The 26569-nt window shown below is 40.2% G+C and overlaps 1 protein-coding gene across 2 annotated transcripts in view; it reads left to right on the top strand.

The window, feature by feature from the left end:
• The window catches only part of Gpc6 (glypican 6), a 1121087-nt gene that overhangs the window by 996811 nt on the left and 97707 nt on the right, over nt 1-26569 (top strand). The window contains exons 6-7 of one of the 2 annotated variants that reach the window (XM_004651044.2): nt 14429-14572; nt 18659-18688. In XM_004651044.2, the coding sequence (XP_004651101.2) occupies nt 14429-14572; nt 18659-18688 (174 nt within the window). The remainder of the gene's footprint in view (nt 1-14428; nt 14573-18658; nt 18689-26569) is intronic. The other variant, XM_004651045.2, reaches the window with a different exon arrangement.

Below are 26569 nucleotides of genomic sequence, written 5' to 3'. Positions count from 1 at the left end.
ATGAGGCTGCTGTCGCTTATAGTTCATATTTGTTGAAGAGATCAAGTATTAAGAGAAATTTGTATGGCCTTCAGGAAAACCTGCAGATACAGGGAGAAAGAACTGCTCAGTGATTGAAGACCTCAGGCTGTCTTCCTGTCTGATTCCCCTTATAACTATGCTGAGAACTTCCCGAGATGATAAATTCTAATTATATGCTTCTCTTACCCAGTCATACCATTCATTTCTTCCAACATTTCCTAGAATCCTAATAGTAATACATACACACACACATATATGTATGTATGTATGTATGTATATATATATTTCATTTTTCTCTCTTCTGTATCTGAAGGGAAAAGATGAGCATACCATGGTTTTAGATGTGAAATCTCTTTCCCCAAATATTCTCATCTTATCTAAGAGGAAAAAGAGCTAATCTTTTTCTACCTAATAATTGAGATTGTGAATGGCAGGGATTTGCAGACTAATGAAAGGATCTATTCTCACCATGTATATTCATGCTCTAGCTTTCTCCCAGATCTGTTTTTAGTCAGTATTGTCAAATCCTTTCTCCTTTTCTATTTAGCCCTTAGGAAGCAGTGGAGGGTGAAACACACTGGAATGCCTTTTGCCATATATATCAGCTAGTCCAAATTATATAAGCAAGCTATAATATGTGTTTCTATAAATTGTGGCACTGATGGGAACTCTAGTCACATTTGCGTTTTGTGCAACATTGTATATGCACATGCATTTTTAAAGGATGGGCACAATAGCATATTAAAAATTGTTATTAGATTCCTTTCAGGCACAGAATCACCAAGTAACAATGGTAATCATTATGGCTACCATTGACTGAACACTGACTAACTCCATGCAACACACAGTCTACCATGTTCCAGTCACAAGGGCAATAATAGAGGAGAAACAGCACCCTTGTTCCCTGGCCAGTCTCTCTCTAGATGCCTTATTTATGAATTTGTTTCAAATCCTCCCTACAATCTTGTAAAGCCTTCATTTCCCGGTTCATCAGTAAGGAATGTTAAATCTACAGAGATTAAGTAGTTCGCCTGAGGTCCCACAGCAAACGGCTGAGCCAGGGCTGCAGACAGAGCCGTCTAATCCAAAGGAAAAGATTTTCCCAGCATGCCACTGTTTCCTCCATGAGCATCGCTCCGCCAGGATCAGACACGCTTCTGCACAGAAGGAGGTAGCTGTGTGGGGTGGTGAGAAACAGAGGTCACTAGTTCATGCCCCACACAAATAATTCACTACAGTCAGCAACCTCACAGTCTTCATCACAGACATTCATGGACATGCTCTCATCCCACCACCTCTCCCTCAAACGAAAGCATTTCCAGACTGGGCACATTTGTGGAAATTCTCCAAGGAAAAGGAAAAATAATCCTCCCCAAGTCAAATCTCTTCCTTTGAATTTCTAATGTGTTAAGCTCTTTCTTATCCTATCAGAGAAGATAAAACTGATTTCAGTAGATATCATTTAACTATACTGGGAATAATTTCGAACCTAATCTGAGGAAAGATTGGTTTGTCAGATATAATCTAAATTAAAAAAGGAAGACTTATTAAATTCCAATTGAAACCATCCATTCAATTAATAGCTATTACGGAAGAGTACAGTACCCATTACAGAAGTGTGGGGCAGCCTTCCTGTACTTAATTTTGTCCAGATAACTCTTCCTGAATGTACAGCTCAAATGAAGATCAAAAAGGTTCCTAGAAGAACAGAAATGAGAATATAATAATCTCTTTCTCTTAGTATCGGGTCTAGGTCTCCTCCCCTACAAACATAGGGTTGATTTTGTACATGTCCCACCCAGCACAACAATTTATAGCTGCATAAACACTCTCTTTTCTCAAATTAACCAGGTTCCTTCTCGCAATCTCTATTTCTGCCTCTCTCTCTCTACCTTGGACCTTCTTCCTTTCAGGACATTGAGGGGAAAATGGCATTTTGAAGATTCAGATAGATAAAGTAATCTGCTTTAAAGTATGAGGATATTGTTTAGGGTTTAATTGAGGAACATGTCCTTCTTGCTCTAGGAGCATTTCACTTTCCTTTCCTCTTTTTGAGCCACTGGAGTACATATGCTTTTCTTAATGAGCATATTATTCCTTGTGTTATGGGGGGGGGCTTGGTGTGTGTTATGGTTATTTTTATACTTCCTTCCTCCTGGCCAAGTTTTACAAATTATTTGCAGACAAGAGTTACATCTTACTCATTTGTACATTCTGCAGAGAAACTTCCCAATGTGTCATGGAACAAACAGTACATTTTGCATAGTAACGTTCACAATGTGGAAACTATAACGCCAGAGAGAAATGTCAGTGATAAGGGAGAACAAATGACATGAACTTGAACAGAACGTAGCAGCAGATATCTGGCTAGATACGACATCCGGCAGACCTGGGATCTGGTTGGTACCATTTGTGTAATTTGGGGCAGATTATTTATGTGTCTAAACTCTAGGGACTCACAATAAAAATGAGGTCTCTGACAGTGCCTCCTCATAATGCTGTGTGAGCAGAGCCGTGAGGCAGTGCAGGTGAAAAGCTTGCCCTGAGCCGTGTCAAACCAAAACCACTCCTACAGGCTAAGCATCTTGTTACCAAGGACAACTGCATTCTATCAATTCTAGAGAGTTTAAGACTATGCTTTTTCCTCATCCAAGAGAGTCCATGGACTTAATTTTAGCATCTCATAGCAGAAGAGATTCAATACCTGCACTCCACACATAATCGATCCCATATGTATCTGGAGGCTTTTAATTGAAGGCTCTCTGAATACATGGCTATGAGAGCAGGCACAGGAATACCTGAGTTGTGGATGACTGTACCAACAATCCTACAGTAGTCTGTGCCCGTTTCCTCTACCAGCAAAGAGACAGAGATTTGAGTGGCCTCTGCCCACAATTGAGTACCCATGATCTCTGAGTGTTGGGGGGGGGGAAGCAGATGGTCATAATATTTATAAAGTTTTCAATTCTATTTCTACTACTTGTTTTTTTTTAAATTTTTGTTGTTATTTATTTTTATTTATTTATTTGAGAGCAACAGTCAGAGAGAGAAAGAGGCAGAGAGAGAATGGGTGCACCAGGCGCCTCCTTGTGCATCTGGCTAATGTGGGTCCTGGGGAATCGAGCCTCGAACCTGGGTCCTTAGGCTTCATAGGCAAGCACTTAACCACTAAGCCATTTCTCCAGCCCTCTACTACTTGTTTTAAACTTTGTCTTCAAAGGGAAAGAATCTATTCTCAATGATTCTAGATTTGCAATTTTTCTATGTTTTTATTAATCCAAAGTTTATATTCTACTCATCAGCTCCCCCATATAAAAGTGTGCTGAGATCAGAGACCTTCAACATCCTCTTGTTAGTTGATTTCTTCACCACAGGGTGGAAAATCAGGGTCTATTCTATTCCTGTTTGTAACATGGTCAGCTTTGTCAGGGGAAAAAGTACTTTTTTTATACTATATACTGAAGGCTTAAAAATATGTGTATGATGCATTTATAGGAAAATTATACAAAGCCAGCTCCTTCTATGTAAAAGAGATTCCAATTTTGCTCCTACTTTTGAAGATAAAGGAAAACTTGTGATTATCTCTAACCTTTGGGGATTTATCCGGAGATTTTCTTTCCCTTTAACTTCATGGCAATAGATGAGAAGATTATGTTTAATGTAGTCCACTCAAGAATAGATTATTGGAACTCATTTTAGTTTTAGCACTCAATGTATCCTTGGTAACAAAGAAGGAGAGGAACTTTCCTGGCCTCCTGAAAAACTTGCAATTTCTTTCTGCTTTCAGAGAACACTTCCATAGGGCAATCCTTCCATTGGCCATGATAACTGTGTTCTAGAAATTTCAGTGGCCTCTACCCAGACTCACAAATGCACTGCCTTCTCTACAGCACGATGGATGTAGTTTGACTCCGATGGAGTCGGTACCTCATTCAGCCCCTCTCTAAGCCTGTAAAGGAGTCACACCTCTGTGGGGAAAACACTCTGGCTTGTGGTGTTTGCCAATTTCTGTGGTATAATTACCTTCACTATGCCTAGTTGCAATCCCGAGTATCATGTCACTGAAGTCTGAGTGTCACCCCACAATAGAGTAGTCACATCTCAGAAATATAGTTGCCAAGAGTATCCTTAAGGCCATAGATTTCTATGTAGCGATTACAGAGCAGTGAGCTTTAATGTTACTATATGTAGTTTTAAGTATAATTTATATAATTGTAAGTTCTTACAGCTTAATTTTTAATAATCACTATGATCAACAGCTGATTTACAAAATTACGGAAAATTTCCCGTGGCCTCTCCAACCAGTAAGAGCCTGTTCTAGCACACCTCTGCTAGTCCAGGCAGTTCCTCTCAAGCCTGGGCCTGTAGCTTCCTATGGATGTTCCTGTCACACTCACCGCATCGCATTGACTGACCTTTTGTCATAACCCCCATGGGACATGTCCAGTAGGCAGATCCCCAGCACTTAGTTGTGGCCATAGTGATATTCAGCATATTTTTGTTGCATCATAGGTCGAAGGAATGGTCCACAGCCACACTGATGTAATTCATGTGTTTAATGATATTCTGCAAAGAGATATCAGGAACTACCTTAAGCCTTATAAACAAAGAACATATGAAATAATCGTTACACCATGCAGAGAGGGGGAGGGTCCTTGCTATGTCCAACTCCTTGGAACTTTTCCCTGCTCCCCATTTGGGAAGAACATCAAGATGTCCTGTTGTTTAAGGAATGTGAATCCTTCAAGGGAAAAAAAAAAAAAATCTTCCCAAGCCAATAGAAAGAAATTGCTTTTATTGAAGAAAAAAACCTTAAGAAGCATAGAATACATCTGCCAGATATTCTGCAACCAAATTGCTTAAGCCTCAGGAGCTGATTGTTTAAACCTTAAAACTGACATGGTAGCTGACTTTGGGAAACCAAAGCCAATGAAAAGTAGCCAAAACTAAAACTGATGACTCCATGTGATTCAGTGGAAACCTGAATTCTCTTAACAGGATGCTGAGCACATTCAGGAACTTCGAGTTTGCCAGAGAAGTTGGCCAGGAGAACCCCTGTCATAAATCTTTAAGGAAAGAACACCATGAGTCAGGGTGAAAAAGAAAAATGATGAGAAAGGCGAGATAGGAAAGACAGGAGGACAGAAATGAGAAGAAAGGGGAGATTGTTCTGAAAGGACAGGGTGATAGAACTGTGTAAGAGCTGTCTTCTTGAGGAAGACAATCCACATAGAAAAATGCCAAACTAAATAACAACAAAATTCTGAGTGCTTAGAATATGTGTGTCATGAATGTAAATGATTTTGAAACTAAAGAAAAAAAATCCATTATCAAGATGTTTTAAATTTGATTTCAGAAAAGATGTATCTTAGCACATGAATAGGAAGCTATTAGGAAACAGAAAAAGAAATGTGTGAAGTTGAACCCCAGGGTATCTGGTTAATTTTACATGACGCTGATACCATAGGTCTTCTTGCTACTAGCTTTGAACAAAATGCTTTTGAAACATGTTAAGTCATTCAACTTCATTGGCGTGGACGTGTGAAATTCTCCCTCCACATGCACTGCATTCTCCACTTTCACGTTGCAAAGACCCTGAGCCCTGGGCTAACACTGGACACCATCAACAATGACAGGTGACAGCCGATGCCATTTGACTAGATGACCATATCAGGGTGGCTTTGTCAAGAGTTCAGATTATTTCTGATTTGTTGTAATCAATATTGTCAGTGTGAGAAGATCTAGAATTACCTAGCAGCTACCTCTCTGGACATGTCCGTGAGAGAGTTTTCCATCAGGTTGACTGAGTTGTGGAGACCCACCTGAACTGTATATGCCACCACCACATGGACTGGAGTCTCAGACTGAATAAAAAGGGCAGAAATTGAGCTGAGCACCAGTGTTCACAGCTCTCTGTGCCTTACTGCTAGTTGAATATGACCAGTTGCTACATGCACTCTCTGCCCCAGTAGAGTTGAAATAAATCCTTCCTCTCTTAAGTTACTTCTTGTCAGAAATCTTCTCGGAGCCATGAGAAAAGTAGCTAAAATAGCCACTGACTGAACACCAAACGCGGTTATAGTAGACCGCCCCTGCAGATAAGTAATTTCAGTTTCTGTGGTTTTAGTCATTGCCAGTCCTAATCGCTGTCCAAAAAAGCTAAGAAGTGAGAACATGAAAACTTCCAGAAGTAAACTGTGTACCTGTGAACTTGCACACCACTCTGTATAGCAGGACGACATCTCAAACTATCCTACTCCAACATGCCCAGAACATGAACCAACCCCTTGCCCCGCTTAAGCACTTTATAAGCCAATCACCTGTTAGGCACTCTCTAGGCATCCTGAGCATAGACTGACCATCAATATCACAGTACCTATATTTAACTCTTATTTAATGATGGCTCCAAAGCACAAGAATACTGATGCTGGCAATTTGGCTGTGCCATGAAGAAGCCTTAAAGTGCATCTTTTAATTGAAAATGTTAAGTACTTTACAGTTCCAGGTGTCTTGGACCACATCCTCTTCAGTAAGAGGGATTATTGCATATGTAGGGTCTGTGGCTCTTCACTCAGCTCCCACCAAGCAGAGAAACAAGTCTGGCTATATTGTTTGTGAGGCTCTCTGTTTTCTAACTGGTTATTATGTACAGTGCATAGCGTGCCCTATGTTGAGGAGCCAGGAAATATTTTTGGTTCTGGTGATAATTTTTTAGGTAAATTTGTTGATTTAGCTTTGTCCTTAATTTGTCACAGTAAATGGAGTAAACAAAGCATCGTATTTTTATTTTTATTTTTAATATGCAGACCCAATTCATTGCATTTTTTTTTTGAGTCCAAGGAAAACATGCCCAACCTTGATTTGGTATAAATAATTTGTCACTTGCAATGAAGGATATAAAACACATGTTTCAGTGAAGTGTCTATCATAGACACAGTGTCTTTTCTTTCATCTCCTTTCTTTTCTTCAATATAGAAGGCCACATATTAATTGCCGTCCACAAATATTAGAAAAATCGAGAAATTATAATGAAAATGTTCACTTATTCATAATCTTTCATCTCTGACTTTTTGGTAAAACACAAGCTATATGATGGGAACTCATGGGTTCTGGGACACTGTGATGAACAACATATGTGAAATTTTCATAGGGCTTATTCATCCATAGCTCTAGATAATCCATAGAATTTATTAGTTGTGGTATTCTGTTTAATTATAGATGACCTTAATTTAAGTACTATGCTTTGTGCATAAGTTTTTCAGTGTCTTGCCTGTGCATCATATTGTATCTTCACAGTAACCTTCTTCAAAATGGGGAAAACATAACCCAAGATCACACAAACTGAAACCGAATCAGTGAAGCTAGCTGTCTAAATGTTAGGCTGCCTTGTGGCTCATGCTATGGTCTGAACCTGTGTGTCCACTCCAGGTTCAAACACTGAAACTTAACTCTTGGTGTGATGGAATTAAGAGGTGGGACCTTTGGGAGGCAGTGATGGGGTCTGTCCTTTATATGAGACATGAGGGAGCACCCTTTGTGCCCGTCTGCTAAATAAGTGACAGAGCAAGAAGGTGTCATCTATGAAACAGAGACACTCCTGCCAAATGCTAAACCTGCTGCTTCCTAACCTCCAGACCTGTGAGAAATTAATTTCTGTTGTTTACAAACCACCCAGTCTGAGGTTTTTCATTCTAGCTGCTCCAATGGACTGAGACACTTCTCATTATATCAGAGCTATCTCTTGAGAAAATAATGGTCATACCTGGGTGAATTATATATAAATCCAATGCAGGTATGATCAGGGTTTTTGTTATTGTTGTTATTTCTTGGGAATAAAAGTAATAGCTTGGAATTCTCCAAGTAGCAACCCCCCAAAATAATTCAAGTATCACCGCTATAATATAAATTAGAATATAATAAAGAAAACATTACTTTAGGGATATTAATTCATTAAATCTAGACAGCTTTACTAGTTGTCTATATTTAAGATTAAAAGTTCCACTTGCAAATTTTAAAATGGTATGTGTGGACCACAGACATGTTTTACAACATATAATAAGAAGCGACTGAAGAAAAAAAGTAAGGAGATGGAAGTTTAAAAAAAGAAAAAGAAAAAGAAAAACCAACAACAGCATAGGAGCTGAGGCAGGAATCTTAAGCCATTTGATTCTCAGGTTGCCAGCAATGACTTTTGTGAATTTATAGTCACCCTAGCTGAGACAATGGCAATAAAGAGGACAGAGACAGGAGTTTATAAAGCTGCATGAGCCTCAGAAACCTGCACCCAGTGTTAGTTTAGCAGAATTATGTTAAGATGCTGGAATGTTTATGGTCTAAATACTTACACTTAGAAACCTAAGACATGGCACTTAAACCCGTTATCACTACAACCACCCCCCCCCACACACACACGTCCCTTCAAGACTATAAAATGCCTCTTCGTTCAGCTTTTTCTACCTTAATGTCAGCTTCTTTCATCTCAAAATGCCAATATACTTCTGAGACAATATCTTAGTAATCCTCTTAAGATAGAGGATTCATGAGCCAGATATCGCTGGTCTTTTGAGTCAGCCAGGTAAGGAAGATAATTCCTCTGTACACTGCAGCATTTGTCTATAGTGCAGCTTCCCAATGCTTTCTGGAATTACCTAATTATCTTCTGCAACATCCACTAGAGGGAAACAGGCAGGGAGGAATCCTGATACTTTTTAAAGGGACAGAGCTAATGGCTTGATCCACCCTACAACAGCTTACATCTTCCAGAAGCTTCTGTTTTGTTGTCAATATAATACCTTTTAAATATGATAGTCCTCTCTCAACGTGAAGAGAGCAGAGGCCTCGGAATGGATACATTTTAGCTGAATCTGCCCTCCTATGGGCAGGTCCCGACCATCATCATGGTGTATATCAGAGCTTGTTCTCCAGAACGTAAGTCATGTGGGAACTTTCTGAGGGAACCCTGCCAAATTCTTTCAGGAAACCCCACAAATAGCATCCTTCCTTTTTAATAGAGCTCATGCTGGCCTGATGAAGCTATCATGGATTTCCTAATTTAGGTTAAGTACATGAAATCCATTGCTTAGGCAGCAGCTTTCAAGCAATGTTTTGTGGAAAACACTTGAGAAAAACCAGACCAGGTGTTTTCTCCTTCATCTTTCCTTTCCCAACGCAACACTTGTCAAAAGTTCAGGTTGTAGAATTACACAATTAAGTAATGCTTATCAAGCACTTATTTCCTATGTGTTGGGTTTTGTTTCCCTAGCTTAGGCATTGCACTGATATGTACAGTAAATGCTCTTATTATTCCCACAGGGCAGGGTCCTAGAGGACGCTCTATGTTGGCAAAGAGCAAGGCCATATTCAACTCCTTCCATCTGCCCACCTACTTACAGACTTTTCTTTAAGCACAAACTGTTTCAGGTCTTTCAAACCCATCTTTAGTCTCACCATCTAAAACTATATCTCCAGCCCTGATCACCAGATCTATTGACTCTCATTTAACCCAAGTCCCTTTTCCATCACATCATTTCCCATCTAATTCTTTCATTCAAAATATAAAAGAGTTGGGTAATCAAAAAGGCCACCAGCATGCTTTATATTGTTAACCTGGGTTTCCTGAGCCAAAAATCTTGGTATTAGTATACTGTGGTAATAACAATTTTGGAAAGTTAAAATGGTTCAAATTTCAATACAAGAATCTTGTTGTCACCTACTGCATGAGCCCCATATTTTTAGAGTATTTTTTTCTTGTGAAGAGATTGCCCACTGCCTTAATATGTTTGGGCTGACACAGCAGTGTTCTCTTTTCTTCCTAAGAGCACTAATCCTATTCATGAGGATACATCCTATTCACCTGCCAAAAGCCCTACCTCTAAATTCTATTGCTTTAGAGATTAGGTTCCATGTAGGAAACTGGAGAAAACACAGATTTTCATACCATAACACATGTACTTAATATAAAAATATTATTTTTTGCACTTGTGACTTGTCTCAGTTACATAATGGCTACTTTTTTTTTTCCTATTCTTTATATGAGACTGGTATAAGAGCTTGCCATCATCTGCAATTCAAGCACAGTCAGGTGGTGCTTTGGCCAGCTTGGCCCCTGTTTTCATCAGTGTTTATAGAATTCTGAAAAATATTGCTTGATTCCAAACTTGGAACTTGCACATTACAAGGTTTCTCCTATGATAGTGCTGTTGTTGTGATTGTGGCATAATCTCTGTTTAGGGATCTTCAAAATATGAGGTTCTTGTGATAAGTTTTTAGATAGGTAACCACCAGATTATGGGGTTAGATGTTTCCAAAATAAGAAGTCAATGTTGCATTGGTTGGGATGTAAACTCAGCAATCTGTGCTCTGAAGCCACCCCTTAAACTGCAAGAAGTCCTGAAAAGCTGTATGAGCTAACCTGTGACCTATCACAATTAACAACCTCCAGAACAAACAACTACCACCAAACATGATCCAGTAAGTCAGTCGTTCTATTGTGATGAAATCTCTCCGCAGAGCACCAGCTCTCTTCCAGGACATCTAAACTTCTTTGGATTTATTTTCAACCTAAAGTAAGAGTCTTCCCAAAGCATCTGTTAGCTCTTTCAGTGCCTAGCCTCATGAAATCTCTGCAAGGCCACAAGTATTGTGTTTTGGTTTTTTTTTTTTTTTTTTTTTTTTTTTTGTCTCAGTCTTTATACTTTCTAAGTCAGCCATCATTTTCAAAGCAATCCAAAACAGCATACTCAACAGATCCCTGGAGCTTTGGAAATGTAAAGGCCCTCCATCAGCAATGACCTCGCCACCAGGAAAGTGATTTAGGCACTGGGGAGAAAAGGGGCCGCTATCTTCATCACGCTGGTTTACACCATCAACTTCAGAAATTGTGCGAGAAAAGAATAATCAATAGTATGTTAAGGCCAATCTCGAGGAATGCCAAGACAAAGTACTCCTGTTCTGCAAAATGCTGAGTTGAAGGCGAACTTTGGAACGCAACAAAAGAGAAATTAGCAGGGCTGGTCCAGCTCCATGAATTATGTCCCAAGGTGGGATTTGTCATTGGGAACAGCACTCAAGGGCTCTATTCGTACTTCAGTGGAATCGTACAACACGTGGGATGAAAAATGCTTAGCTGAAAGTTAAACAACAGGGAAGCAAATATAACACTAGAGCAAAACATTGTAAATATACATGTGCAAGTTAAGAATTGGCTCATAAATAGTCCAAGGAAGTTTTATTTTTTAGATACGTATGAAGTAGAGTTTAGGAGATGGCTCAGCAGGTAAGAGTGCTGCCATGCAAGCAAGAGCACCTGGGAAGGCCTGATCCAGCTGGCACAAGTTAGATGCTCAGCACCCACACAATAAGTTAGATATGGAGCTAGAGAGATGGTGTAGCAGTTAAGGTGTTTGCCTGCAAAGCCAAAGGACCCAGGTTCAATTCCCCAGGGCCCACGTAAGCCAGATGCATAAGGTGGCACATGCATCTGGAGTTTGTTTGCTGCAGCTTTAGGCCCTAGTGCACCCATTCTCTCTCTGTCTCTCAAATAAATTATAAATAAAATATTTTTAAAATGTTGGAGGTGGCATGCATGTCTATAATCCCAGTCCTATGAGAGGCAAAGGCAGGTGTATCTCTAGGGCTTATTGATCAGCCAGACTGGTCAAAAAAGGCACCTCCCAGTTCAGTGAAAGACTTTGCCTTAAGGAAACAACATGGAAAAGAGATACAGTGGGCTGGAAAGAAGGCTTAGTAGTTAAGGTATTTGCCTGCAAAGCCTAAGGACCCATGTTTTACTCTCCAGATCCCACATCACCCAGACACACAAAGGTGAGGCAAGCACAAGGTTGCACCTGCCCACTGGGTGGCATAAGCGTCTGGAGTTCCATTTCAGTGGCTGAAGCCCTGGTGCACCAATTCTCTCCCCATCCCCCTTCTCTAAACTTTGAAGAAAAAAGAAGAGAGAGAGAGACAGACAGACAGCTAACATTCTCCTCTGGCCTCCACATGTGTGCACATGCAGTACATGCATCTGTACACACACATGTGCACACACCACACCATGCATACCACAATAGAAAATATGTGCGAAAAGAATCATCCCCTGCCTGCCGATGGAAAACACATGAAGTTTAAGATGTCCTAAAAATGTTTCTCATAAATCTAGGAAAGGTATCATCTCTTGATAACTGGCACAAAGTAGAAAACTTCTAGAAACAGTAAAGAAATTGCTCCCTCACCACCCTGAGTGGAATCACCGTGGAAAGCAAATGACAGCTCAGTCCCTAAATTCATTACAATAAAACGGTTTGATTTCCCATAACAGCCCTAACTGTGACATGAACAGCTGTCAACAACAAAATTAGAAGCAACTGTCATTATATGGATTTTGCCCACTTTCGCTTGTCCTATTTCCACACCATTGCTCAGGAGAATATTTTCAAAGGATTCTTCCAGTAGAGGGTTTTGTTGTTCAAAGGAAAGTCCCTCAAGTCATCTGGCCTTGCTCGCTGTACAGGAAATCCATTGGTCATGACTGCATGGACGCCAGACGGATGTTCATTGAATGCCAAGTCCAAGTGCATGAAAGTGTCTGGGATACACTTGTATAATCCTGAAATCATCCTGTGAAGTCACTATTACACTCTCTGTTTTTAATGCAGTTCATTTTCATTATTTTTTGTAGTATTTTCTATAAAATCATGGAAAGTCTAAATTGCAAACACTAAACCATTTTTCTTCCCTATGGGAAGCACAGGGTTAAGGTACGTGTGGTGAGAGTATGACTGCCAACCCATCAAGTTGTAACTTTGGCGCTGAAGAGATAACTCAATGGATGAAGTACTTGCCAGTCCAGTGTGAGGACATGAGTCTGGATGCCCAGTATCCATGTAAATGATGGGTAGGCATGGCAGCTTGCTTGCAATCCCAAGAAGGTGGACACAGAGGACCCCTGAGACAAGCTGTCCAGCTAGACTCACCAAAATTTTAAACTTTGGAATCAGCCAGAGACCCTTCCACAGTAATAAAGTAGAGAGTAATATAGGGAGATACCACCATCATCCTCTGACCCCTACATGAATGCCCACACACAAACACATGCAAACACACGTGCACATCATACACAGGAAGAAAGACAGAGAAAAAAAAAGAAAGAAAGAGCAGAGGGGAAGGGAGGAAAGAAGATTAAAAGGAATGAAGGAAGGGAGCTGGAGAGATGATTTAGAAGTTAAGACACGTGCCCGCAAAGCCTAAGTACCCAGGTTCAATTCTCCAGGTTCCACATTAGCCAGATGCACAAGGGGGCATATGCATCTGGAGTTCGTTTGCAGTGGCTAGAGGCCCTGGTGCACCTATTTTCTCTCTTTCTCTCTCTCTCCCTCTCTCCTTCTCTCCCTCTCTCTGTCTCTAATAAATAAATAAAAATAAATCTATTTGAAGGAAGGAAGAAAGGAAAAAATATAACCTTGTTCTTCTTTGTTTGGGTTTTTGAATATATATATTCATATACCTATATATACACATTACATATACTTTATTAACAATAAACTCAGAAAATAAACTTAGAGTTGAAAGAAGTTTATGTAAAACAATACAGTGTCCTCATTAGACATTTCACTTTCTTTCTGTGCTTGGAAGCATTAGCAAATTGCTTAAGCCCTGTGTATGCTGGGGAGCAATTTAAACAGTGAAATCACTGAGGAAAAAATAACATAGCAATGCAAAAACGTGGTGTTAAGTAGACCAGAAGAATATGTTGGTGTTTATTGTTGACAGTCAAGACAAGAGGGCCAAACACAGTTCAAGTGTGTCCTACGTACATCGAGACAGGACACTCAAAATTGTTGCCATTCTGCGTACTGCATTGTACAACTCCTCCAGTCTAAACGTCCACACTCTTCCACCTGGCTCCTGCAAACCAGTTCCAAAGTGTATGAACCCAGAGGTCAGATTTAGCTCAGCCAGGACCCCACTCTGAGTACCAGTTTTCTGTATAAGTTAGTTTCTTGTTGCTGTGAACAAATACCAGACAGGGAGCAGAGAACAAACAGGAAGTGGGGCCAAGCTATAAAACTCCAGTGCTTGTCAAGAGGGACTTCCTCCATCAAGGACCCATCTCCTGAAGGTTCCCCAGTCTCTCCAAACAGCACCAACAAGTGTTAAAACAAATGAGCCCTTGGGGGCCCTTTACATTCAAGTCACAAAAATGGTGAAGTTATGAGTCATGGTATATAGCTGATCACTCCTTATCTATGTGTGTAATTATGTCATATCCGTGGTTATTCATGTTTAAATTTCAAAATTAGAGCTTATTGGAAGTAAGAATTCCATGAACAGTGTGAAAATAACAGTGTTCCTTCTGGTTCGCCGTTTTCACAGCGGTTTACTGAGTCACTTTCTATGTTCCTTGCAGGTCTTTCAAGGATGTGGCCAGCCCAAACCTGCCCCAGCCCTCAGATCTGCTCGCTCAGCTCCTGAAAATTTCAACACCCGCTTTAGACCCTACAATCCTGAGGAAAGACCTACAACTGCTGCGGGCACGAGCCTGGACCGGCTGGTGAGCACTCTTGGGGAGATCTTGGGTCGTTACAGCGATGACCATGGGGCAGGAGCGGAACACGCTCTTTGACAGAGGCCGTTTATTCTGAAAAGGAAAAAAAAAAAAAAAAAGGCTATGGAATTTGAAAGCAGATGATTATAAAAGCCATCTCATTCTTATATCTGCTCCTCTTAATTAAAATGGTGAAAAGTAATAACATCTCTCTTTTAGAGCATGAATTCGATTAGTTAAGAATCTTATAACTATTAATCCAGTGGTGCAGTGACTAAAATTTCAACCTCATATTTCTTCTGAAATATTAATTTGAAAACTGAGTTGCCAGTTTTTCCAGAGATATAATTACAATAACACATTTCTTATTCATCTGCTTCGTTTCTTTCCTTGCAATGATTGTTGATTCAATTATGATATAGTGTTATTTTCTTATGGCTTCTCATACGCAAAGATTTCTTTTTTGAAAGTCTCTGCTAAGAAGCCCCAAATTCACGTAGTTTTAAATACATGTCCTTTAAAAGTTGGAATTTTAAAGCCATCTAAAAGTGCTAGCGACTGAATGGATTTTATGACAGAGCCATTTATGTGATGATTACAACCATAAACAAAGTAAACATGATTTTTTGAATGTGTTTTGAAAACAAAATTTGGCATAAAAAATTTTAAGCTCGTAATTTCCAAGAAGTGCTGCCTGATTATTTCAATTCCGTGTTTTCAATTCAGAGTACTGTAAACAGTTTATATACCTGTAATTGTTAGTACTGTTATGTTGCTTTGCTAATTATCTTGATATAAAAAAATTAACAGATAAAACCCTTACGGTCTTAAGACATTCAAACCACATCGGATTGTATCATCTAAACGTGAATCTTGGGAGTTGCTGGTTATGAAGTTCCTTTATTAGCCACCGTTACAAATGGCTTTATGATGACCAGCTACCATCCTCATGTTGCAAACAACTCCTCAGGTTCAATTAGTTGCATTTGGTGTCTGTGTAAGTACATCTCAGCATTTGTCTCTATAAAAGAATCGAATGTACTTACAGCACAAAGTCCTGTCCATTAAGTGTCAAAGGAAAGGGATAATTGTACTTGCTAACTGCTGAATTATGTTATGAATTTATTACCATTTATTAGCAAATAAAACCGTCCCCAGCGCAGGTTCTAGGCAGCAGATCCTGAGGGTAATTTGCTGCTTCTTGCTGATTTCTATGCTTTATCGCAGCTTCGGGAAACATTGAAAATTAGTCAATATTTTTCTTCTGAACAACCAAATTAAACTCTGCCAAACAGCGAGCCAGTTCTTTCAAAGAGTGATGCTTTTCTTTATAGTGTGTTGTTTGGGTTCTAATCTAAAAATTGCTGTGTATAGCTTTCTAACCAAATGCACAAATGGCAAGATCAGGTTGATTCTCCCCACCAACACCATTTAAGTGTTTATTTATTTACTTATTTTGCTTTTTCACCCTCATTTTTAGTTGGTTCTAAATCGTTAGTCATTGGAAGAGGCAAGGCTTTTCAAGATTTTTTTTCACAGTCCATTTTAAGAACTGGGGTACAATGTCAGTTCAATAAATTATAGATATCTCGTGTATGATATTGTACCTACAGATAACAGCATGGTGTTATATGCTTACAACCTTGTTAAGAGGGTAGATTTCATGGTAAGTCTTCTTACCACAATGGAAAAATAAACAATTCAAACAAAAGAACTGGGCTATGTTCCCTTATCATCGTATCTATGACAACTAATTAATTTTCCCCCTTTGAAACAGAGAAGCAGTTTATTCTCATCCCCTAGGAGAAACAAGCACCCAGTTTTAAACAAGAGACAGAGAACAAGGAAAACCTCGCTGTTTCAGATAACAATATTTATGCAGTGTCACACAGCCGAAATGAAACACCAACAGTGAGGATTTCACATGAGCTTTAAAGTTTGATAGATCCCGACATTGGAATGTGAACCTTTTACAGAGGAAATTCACCAGGTGACATTCAAAGTGCCTCCTAAGAAAGAGTCCAGAAAGTGCTGATTAATGCTACACTAACTGAAGATTTTCTATTTTATGCATCCTAAAATGTTAAATCATCTCTAAAAACAATGAATGGCAAAGCTGAATCACCTGACTATAAGTAAGCACGAAGGGCCAGCCTCAGAGCTTAGTAGATGTTCCACCAGTGAGCCAATTTTATTGTAAAACCTTCTCTGGGAGCCAGAGGTGCTCACTTCCTCATAGCTGTCACCTCAGGCTGTGTTGCTATTAATTGTTTTCTATTCAATGAAATTCTGATCCTTGTCCAACTTTCAGAATTGACAATTTGTGAGTCACAGCCGGCCCTAAGCCCTCCTCTAGTTAACTTTTCTCAGTCCCCAATAGTCAAAGGTCGTTTCCATATCCTCTAGGTGACTATCAAAGCCTCCCATCCCAGCCCTCCTTTCTCCTGGGGCTGCCTTCCTACGGGTGCTGGCTCTCCTGCCCTGTGAGAAGGTGGAGCCCAATGGAAGGCACGCCAGTGGGCTATCAGTCGGGGTCATGGTCCAGAGCAGCCCACTGAACTCTCCATAAGGGCCTGTTCTCCATTACAGTCCCTTCCAACTGTTTATAAACAAGTCTAGTCTTACCTACTCCTGTTTTCATTTTGCCCTGAAAAGATGTTTCCTGAATATTTATCAGAAGCATGTGTTCCCAGGAAAGGAAGATAATTGGGAAAGATTTCCCTTAATTTCTCTGTTTCAGCAGAGAAAATGCTTCAAAGGCCAACATCAAAAGAAACCTCCAGTCATCCCAAACCCTTTGCCAAAATGAAAATAGCTTAATTCTAAGGGTCCTGGAGTATTTTTTCTTGATACCATTTAAATTACTACCTACGGTATTGACTCTGGGATCTGCTGGTAAATGTTCTTATGCCCGTTGCTGGAAAAATGTTTTTGTTTTATTTTGTTTTTAATGTGATCTGGTTGGAAATTAAGGGGTTTGAGAAAATAAGGCTCCCAAACTCAAGTTGCTGCTACACCAGAAATGAGGAATGATCTTAAAAACGTATCAATTCTTTCATCTGGCCTCTTTATACTAATAAGAAACTTGTAAATCTGTTCTTCATATTACAATGAAACATTTCAGTTTGTTGATCAAAGGTTTTGTGAACCTAAAACACATTTGGTGTGCCCAGCAACTTTTAGACACCCTCCCCTACAGTAAATTTAGCTATCCAAATATGAATGGATGCATTTCATAAACTCAGCAGCGGATGTGAAGCTGCGAGCTTATCTGAAAATCTCAAAGCCTTTACTGCCAAAAGTCACGATCTACTGAAGATATGAGCGCTGTCAACTGATTGGGCTAACAGACAGGTTTTGCCACTTCGGGTCTGTGCACTGCCAACACTCACCATGGTGAGCCCTCCTCTCCCCGCTGGCTCTTCAAGATTTCTAGTTAAATAGGCCAGGGGTGATTATTTGCACTCCTAAAGAGACTGCTTCACTTTATCTTAAATTTATCCTCTGTGAATTCTCATAATTTGATGTGAAACTGTGATTTTATTTTTAAAAAAAGTAAGCTCCAATTCACTGCATCAGGTTACAAAAATAATTCAGCACAAAGTAGTTGGAGTTCTCGGAGCTGAGCACACAGAGGCGTTTCCCATTATCTCTTCTGCCAGGCAATTAGTCATAGCACTCAGTAAATTAGACTCAGTGCACTAGGTAGCTCCACAGCACACCTGGCCAGGGACCGTCTGTTACTTACTGAAAGTCTTTCATTAGAGCAAAGCTGTACTGTTAAGTCGTGGCCCTTAGAGGAACATAGTTTATAAAAGCAAATTCTTAAAAAATAAAAATTAAAAACAAAACATGACTTGAAAGTTAACTCATGTTGGTGGTGATTTAACCCAAAAGGTCTCCAGTAAGTATCCAGCTCGGTACTGTGTGTGTGGACTCCTTTGATATTCTCCAGGTCATTCTGGGAGCTCTGGAAATGTGGGGTGGGGGCAGGTGGAATACTAACGTAACCTGATACCTGTGCTGTGCTCTTATGTATAGAATAATCTCTCTTTCTTTTTCCTTTGAATTTGTTTTCCTCTTGCTTCCCAGAGGACTGTGTGGAGGACCATGCAGCATAGTGTAAGCACTGGTCTCATTCTTTCCTACATCCCCATTGGTCTGTTGTATGGTCATTCTGGATCTTTCCTGAGAAACGCCACTGCTTCCCTTTCCCTTTCCCACCTCATGGGGAGTGAACCGAACACTGCCGGGCAAAACTAACTTGTGTCCTAGTTTCCTCTAGGCTGGGGATCCATAGCTAAGAACTTCAGTGTTCTTTCCCAACAGCATCATGTTCAGTGTAATATTTATGTAAGACGACCATATTTGGTAGCTGATCTTAATTCAATCCCAATGTTTAGAGTATGGTCGTCTGCCTGAAAACCTAGCCCTTCCCTGATAGGATACACTGGCCATTTCTTCTTATGCTGAATGAATAATGACCTTGTTAATAATGTGAACAAACCAACATCGGCTCTCATGCATAAGGAGCTAATTTTGCCATTAACTAAGACATAGAGAACTTAAGGGGTTAAGAAATAATTTATGGCATAGGCTATTTTCTCTCCATTCATTTTAGTTGTTGTTCCTGTTTGAATTTACTGTTGTTGTTTTTTTTAATTTTAGAGCATTCAGGGAGGAAGTGCTGGATAATTTTTATTTGAAAGTGGTTTGTATTGGGCTAAGGAAAAGAACTCTTAGGTCATCTTACTTGACTTTTCACATTAACCAAAATAATCACAAACAGTCATCTGGTGTAGTTTTTACAATGCCATTCACAATAGTAACACTCTTTTCCCAACACTTGGAAGGACTTCTCTAAGTTCAAAGCCAGTCTGAGTTATACAGAGTTCCAGACCAGCCTGGGACTACATAGCAAGACCCTATCTAGAATACCAAACCAAACCAGAAACCACAAAGACCTGCTCTGTAGGATAAAAGGTGACTGTTATCCGAGCAGAGCATATTTGCTCACGCAGTACTCCCATGACGTTAAGATACTCCACCCCCTTCACTCCGCCCCAGACTTTAAGTCTAAGTAATGTTGGCATATTATCTAAAATTTCTCCTTTCCAATTCATTTGTTTCAGAAGGAAATTAATCCCCTGAGTAATATTCCCACTCAACATTCCAGCTCTGAGCCCAAGGTACTCAGGATAAGGATAAGAAAGCTCAGAAGTGATTCTCAAACAAGAACCTTCTAGAAGGGAAGTTCTAGAGGAAGAGAGAGGGAAGACAGAGGGCTCAAGGTGTACTGGTTTTAAGTGGGGATTGGGAGGAGACATCATAACTGGCAAATTAAGCTGCTCCAAGTTTGGTCAGACTGAAAGCTTGCTCCAGTTCAGATGGTATGCACATGCCATTCCCCACGCAGTACTTCAAGAACCCCAGCCCTATCTCTCACCCGTTTCTTAACCTTATAGCTTCCCCCTAAAATCAGAGCTCTCTTGAATGTACTAAAATGAATGCAACCATATTGCTAGATGCCCTTGCTTGCCTTTTATCTTCATTAGGTCAACAGTTGTTTGTTTGTTTTGCTTAAGTTTATTTTGGTTATACTTCTTTCAGAAATCAGTTGAAATCTGTGCAGTTCATTGGTATGTCAGTACAAGCTAATATGTTGTGAATACTGTCACATACAGGCTTCAGGATTTATAAAATAGCACAAAATAGGTACTGTGGGTCTGGGAATGGAGCTCAATAGTAAAACGCTTGCTAGTATATACAAGGTCATGGCTTTGATACCTAGTGTTTTTTTAAAGCAATTTTTTGTGTTGCTTTGAAACAAAATGAACAAGGCAAGGCAATGAACATTCTTGACTCATATTCTGTCTGCTGGCTAATACCATTTTCTAAGTAAAATGCTACTCATAAAAGTGTTCTCCCAGGCCTCTTTGGGGCCATTTGGATGTGATTTAGGAAGCCTTGGTCGTAAGGATTGGGGAACAGTTGTTCGTTTCAAATTGCTACGGCATCTCTGCCACCTCAAAGGAGTCTGCATCCGGCTGGTTCCGCTAGTTTGCATTTCAAAAGGATGTCAGGCTGTATTTAAGAAACCCCTTTATTTTCTAGCGGTTCAACCACTCTCTTTAGGTTGGAACTGATCTTTTCTACCTCTTCCCCAGCACACACACTACACACTCACTACACACACACACACACACACACACACACACACACACACACACTCCAATCCTTGGTTAGCTTGAACAAGGAAAAGTTAAAACCTCCCTAACAACAGTAAAGCGGATTCTCCAAGTTAATTAGTTTTCTAAAGATAAATGGGTCAAAGCCAGAGTCGCTTTCAGCTTGCGCTGCAGCGGAATAAATTATGCCCCATTCACCCCAGCAAACAAAGGGCTCTTGCTCAACCCGCTTCACATGGTGAACTGTCCCGTCCTGCCTGAACCTGCTTCATCTGTTTGCTGCAAAACCCCAGCAAGACACCCCAGTTTCATTTTCAGTGAACCCTTGGAAATTACAGTAGCAAAATTCAGCAAGCTTTCAAAATTCAGGGAGAGAATCAGACAAGTGGAAACTGACCCCTCAAACTCAACTCAGCCTCAGTGTCTGCTCTTCTCCAGGCAACATCAGTGATCACAGAAAAGGTGGCCTGTCACGTGTTTCTTGTCCAGTCAGGAGGTTTGCAGGATATCCTAAAAACATACAAACAGGAGGACGAATGACCTCCTCAACAGTCTGCTTATTCCATGGGTATGAGCTGCTGGAAACCCGGATGAAAGAAACGCCTGCTTCTTGCTTATAAGCATGTGGAACACAAACTTGAAGAAGCTGGGTTGCATTGCATGGTTTACATATCATGGAGAAAAATCAGATAAACCAGAGAGCCAGCTATATAACTTCAGAGGAGATGTTCTACTCCGTGTCCATCACTCTTTTACCACATGTCCAGAGAATGATTTGGATTCCAACCAGGAAATTAAAACATGCTATGTGTTTTGGATGGGGAAACCTTTTGCACAATTTATAGTCAATATAAGTGGTCTAAAAATCATTCTGGGGCAATTCTCCAACAAAGCCCTGTTCAACTCGGTGTTAAAGGGACCTTTCATCTCCGTGAACACTTCAGCAGAAGCTTTGGTGACCTCCTTGTCACTCAAATGCAATGCGACCCTTTCGGCCTCAAAACGGGCCTCTTGCAGACGTACCTATTTTATAGGCTGTCGATATGTTTATTTTTCTCCTTCGGGCGCTTAAGATTTCTTTCAGAATTTCTAGACTTCAGCTAAAGCGCAGACTGACACATTCTCTCGCTAGCAATCAATCCGCAAGTGTATTTATTGAGCACTTCTCCGTTGCACAGCGCTTAGTAAAACCAGCGGCCACATGCAGTGTTCATCACAGTGTAGCGTGAGTGCCGTGGCATCAAAAAGCAGGGGCAGTCCTGGCATAGGGCAGCGCTTTCCCAATCAGTTAGATACGCGCTGCCTCCTCCAGGGGACAGCAGCTAGAACTGTGCTGCATACATCATTAGCATACAGTAAATAGGAATTTGATTTCATAATCTAAGATAGACCACGCCAAACAGCATGCAGGAAAGACAGTTAGCACACGAGGAATCTTTGACAAAATATGCAAATTGAAGACATTAAACATCTGTAGCCTCCCCGGGATAAGTCATGTCTCTATTAGCTCATTTTCTCTTCTGAAGTTAGAACCATCCGCCCTGATCTTGAACACCCTAAATAGAAACTTCGTTGGCAGTCTTAAACTAGCCAGATGAAAAAGTCCACCTGTCCACTCAGTTCGCAGTGTCTGTCCTTTATCAAAAGAAGTAATTGGTGTGTCATTGAGTTGGTTATAAAATGCTGAATAGGCAAGCCACATGAAAGTGCTCAAATTCTACCTTTAAAAATATTTGTCCATGGGACACATCAGTTGACATGGGTATCCTTAAATATTGCACTGCTTAAAGAACCTCTTTCTTGTCATGGAAAATCAGCAGTAATTTCTTTTCCAAGCTGCCTGAGATATTTGCCCCACAACTCCCAAATGGGATGTTCATGTTTCTGAGAGATAGAGCAGGAAAAATGGGACATTTCATAAATATCAGTTTTGATGAATTTGCTGTACAATCAATCAGCTTTCAACTGACTCAGGGGCCTGTGGAATACATTTTAAAGCATTGGGAATTTGGCTGTTCCCATAACATACTTGGACACTCTTTACTGCTAGCAATAAACCTCGGGCATAAACACTGTACAGAAAACCAGATGAAAAGAAGGGCTGCCTGAGTGGAAATTGACTTCCCTTCATAAAGTGTTAAAGGTAGAAAGATACCTGCAATGCACAATACTTTTAATAGTTAGCTCATTCATGCTCATTATATTCAAAGGCCTTGACTGCCTGGGTATTTTCTTATACCTTAAAGACTGGCCATGGTATTAACAAAAAAAATTTTAAAGTCAGATTGACAGAAAACGAATGAACCAGGAGCATTGCTAGCTAACAGATAAGTTTTTGGAAGGTGGGTTTGTGTAATAACTATAGAATCTTTCCCAATACTGTATTGATCTAGATGAGTTAGAGTAAGTAAGGCTATACCTACAAACAACCCCTGCAAGGGTGCTCAATAACCTAAGTTTATTTCTTGTTTCTTCTAAGTTCCCACCCTGGGTTGACTGTGGGTCAGCAACACAAGAGCTTGGAACGTGTCAGTGGTAGGGGAAACAGACATGTAGAAAGGTGCCCCTGAATGTCTTCACCCTGTTCACTTCTCATTGGCGGAAGTGAGTCACATGACCAGGGTAGACTTCCAGAAGTCAGGGAAGGATGCCACTGTGTCTCACACAAAGAGAAAGGAGATGTGTTGGTGAACTGTAGCTTGATCAACTGCAATGAATATGACGAAGGCAAGAAAGATCAAGGTTATGGTCCCCTTCCACAAGATATGCCTTACATGGAAAAGAACAAAAAAGTCTCATTCATTCATTTAGCCAAATACAGGTGACTAAAGCACAATACTTTGTAATATGACAGAAAAATTATCTATAATTTGCAGACTGGGAAGATAACATACTCAGTACAGTGCATATATCAGTAAAGTTCAATCACTAAATCCCATGCTAAAAATAACAGACATGGTAGCACATGCTTGTAATCCCAGTGCTGGAGAGTCAAAGCCGGGCAGGGCAGAACTCTAGGATTCAGGTGAGCCAGGAAAAAGCTCCAGGCCAATGAGAGATCCTGTCTCAAAAAAAGGTGGACAGGGGCCTGGAGAGATAGCTCAGCAGCTAGAGTGCTTGCCTGCAAAGCCTAATGCCTGGGTTCAGTTCCCCAGTGCCCACCTAAAGTCAGATGCACGAAGTAGAGCATGCATCTGGAGTTTGTTTACAGTGGCTACAGGCCCTGGTGCACCCATTCTTTCCTTCTCTTTCCCTTTTTCTCTCTGTCTCCTCTGTGTCTCTACTTGCAAATAAATAAATATTTTTTTAGAACAAAAAGAGGGGAACAGCATCTAAAGGAATGACTTGCAGATGACCACAAATGAGCACCCACCTAAAAAAAACCCTGTAATTTAAATAAGAATGTTCTCAGGATCATCATGCAATGAACTGATCCTTTTTTGTGCCTTTGGAAACAATGATCATAAAATGAACTGGAGGGGGTGAGGGTGTGTCACAGGGCATGCTTTTCACAGCATATGGAAGGTCCTGGTTTCAGTCCTTAGCACCCCACAAGAAAAAATAACTTAAGGATGAAAACAATCAACCAGTTGTTTCTTCGTGGCAAAAGGGTTGTTTTCATGGCACTAGTAAGCCAGCATGTCTTTGTCAGTTAGGTGGGGTTTTAACATCAGATACTTTTTAAACCTACCTGGATGTTGAATTCAATCATGATCCAAGCAGAACACGGACGCCGCCTCACCCCAACTCAGAAGATAATGTCTCAAAGAAGGATAGAAAAGTTGTTGCCCACAAGTAGGAGAAAGGTGGAAATAGAAAGACAGAATGAGCCTAGAATGTTTCCTTTTTTTTATGACTGGCATTTCAACGTCTTTCAGATGCAAACAGCATGTATTTTAGATGAGGCACCTGCGTGTCAGGAGTCCCAGAGCTGCTCTCCTAGGACTTCATGTCATGTTTGCTTAGGCAAAGCAATTTTTTCTGCTATTTTCATTTTGGGGTCAACCTGGTTGGAGCAAATCAAATTGTTCTTTCTTTCTCTCTCTTTCATACATCATCATTTGAGATCAGCAAGGCTTCTCGTTCCTGCCCTTGTCCCCTACACTATCGGTTGATTTCAGAGCGGCATTCATGAAGAACACTTTTTACAGGTTAATCAGGGAAATCGCCCTGGCTGGCAGCAACAGCAAACCTATCGATTGCCATGAAAGTCTCAGGAACGTGTGCGCCACTGGCTTCTGCATGGAATTATTCACAAAATGGGAGAGCTTTGATTCGGCTGGAAGAAAAAAAAATGACAATACAAATTCATAAATTATTTATGTGTAATGAGGTGGGAAACCAATGACTTTGTAAGTTTTATTCTAAGGGTTTTTGACCTCTAAAAGTTCCCCAAAGGAGCCAGCATTCGTTTCCCATGGAAAAAAAAAAAAAAAAAACTACTCAGCTCTGCACTTGAAAAGTGGAACATTTCCTTGTTCGCTCTCAGTTCCTTCCTGAGTGCTAGAAAAAAGGGCTGCCACTGCTCTGGGAAGGAAACATAGAGAGGCAGCAAACTCCTCACATCAAATACAAAGACCCGGAGGCTGTCTTTAGCACAAGACAGGTGCACAAGAAAATGTTTCTAGTTACTTGGAAAAATCAAATCTATACACAAGAACAATGTGTTTTTCTTTTTTTAATAAATTTTTTGTTGCTTATTTTTATGTATTTATTGGAGAGCGACAGACAGAGAGAGAAAGAGGCAGAGAGAGAGAGAGAGAATGGGCATGCCAGGGCCTCCAGCCACTGCAAATGAACTCCAGACGCGTGCGCCCCCTTGTGCATCTGGCTAACGTGAGTTGTGGTAAATCGAGCCTCTAACCAGGGTCCTTAGGCTTTGCAGGCAAGCGCTTAACCACTAAGCCATCTCTCCAGCCCATGTGTTTCTCTTTTAACTACCCTATCTTCTGTGGGTCTACCATAATAACTTGATGGTTCAGATTGTTAACAAGTATTTACTGTGACTTTTACATAAATGTATGCAATTAAAAGATTAAAAAATACTTTAAAATTCAGGGACAGTTGGTTGTTATGAGTAAAATATGACTATTGATATTCTCACGCATTATGCTCGCATCCCACTGAGAAATCCAGCTGTTTTCTGCTTCATGGAACAGGCGAGCAGAGGATTTCAGGATCCTTTGCAAAGCAGCCCTCAAGACATATTTTTTCAATGCTCATGTTTTCTGGTGGTTTTTAATTCACTTTCTTTCCTTATTTACTTGGTCTAGTAAGAGGTGGACTTCAATACGCAAGCTGATTGACCAGTTTCTCTTTATAGTTCTGTTTTCGTTTTAATATGTTGAATCAGTAGGGAAATGGCACAGGGGTTCAAAGGTACTTGCTTGCAAAGCCTGCTAACCTAGGGTCAATTCCCCCATACCCATAGAAAGATGATGCGCAAAGTGGCACCTGCATCTTGATTTCATTTGCAGTAGAAAGAGGCCCAAGTGTGCCAGTTTTCTCTGAGTCTTCCTCTGTCACAAATAAATTTTAAAAACTATTTTGAAAACAAAATCCTTAAAATTTTACTTATCCTCGCCAATTGAACCTTTAATCATTATATAATGAACCCTCTCTCTGCCAACGTCTCTTTTTATGAAATCTAGCTCTATAAGGCATATTAGATTCCCTCTCTGAGTTTTCCATGTCAGTTAACCTTTCATTATCTCTTGTTACATCAAGAATACTTTATTTAGCTCCATTGTTCTGTTGATTAAAAGTCTTTTCTGCTGTTTGCAATGTGCTATTAAATCCCTGCAATGAGGTTTTT

The sequence above is a fragment of the Jaculus jaculus genome, chromosome 3, assembly GCF_020740685.1.
Source record: "Jaculus jaculus isolate mJacJac1 chromosome 3, mJacJac1.mat.Y.cur, whole genome shotgun sequence".
Taxonomy (NCBI): domain Eukaryota; kingdom Metazoa; phylum Chordata; class Mammalia; order Rodentia; family Dipodidae; genus Jaculus; species Jaculus jaculus.
This window is presented reverse-complemented; position numbering and strand designations above follow the sequence as displayed.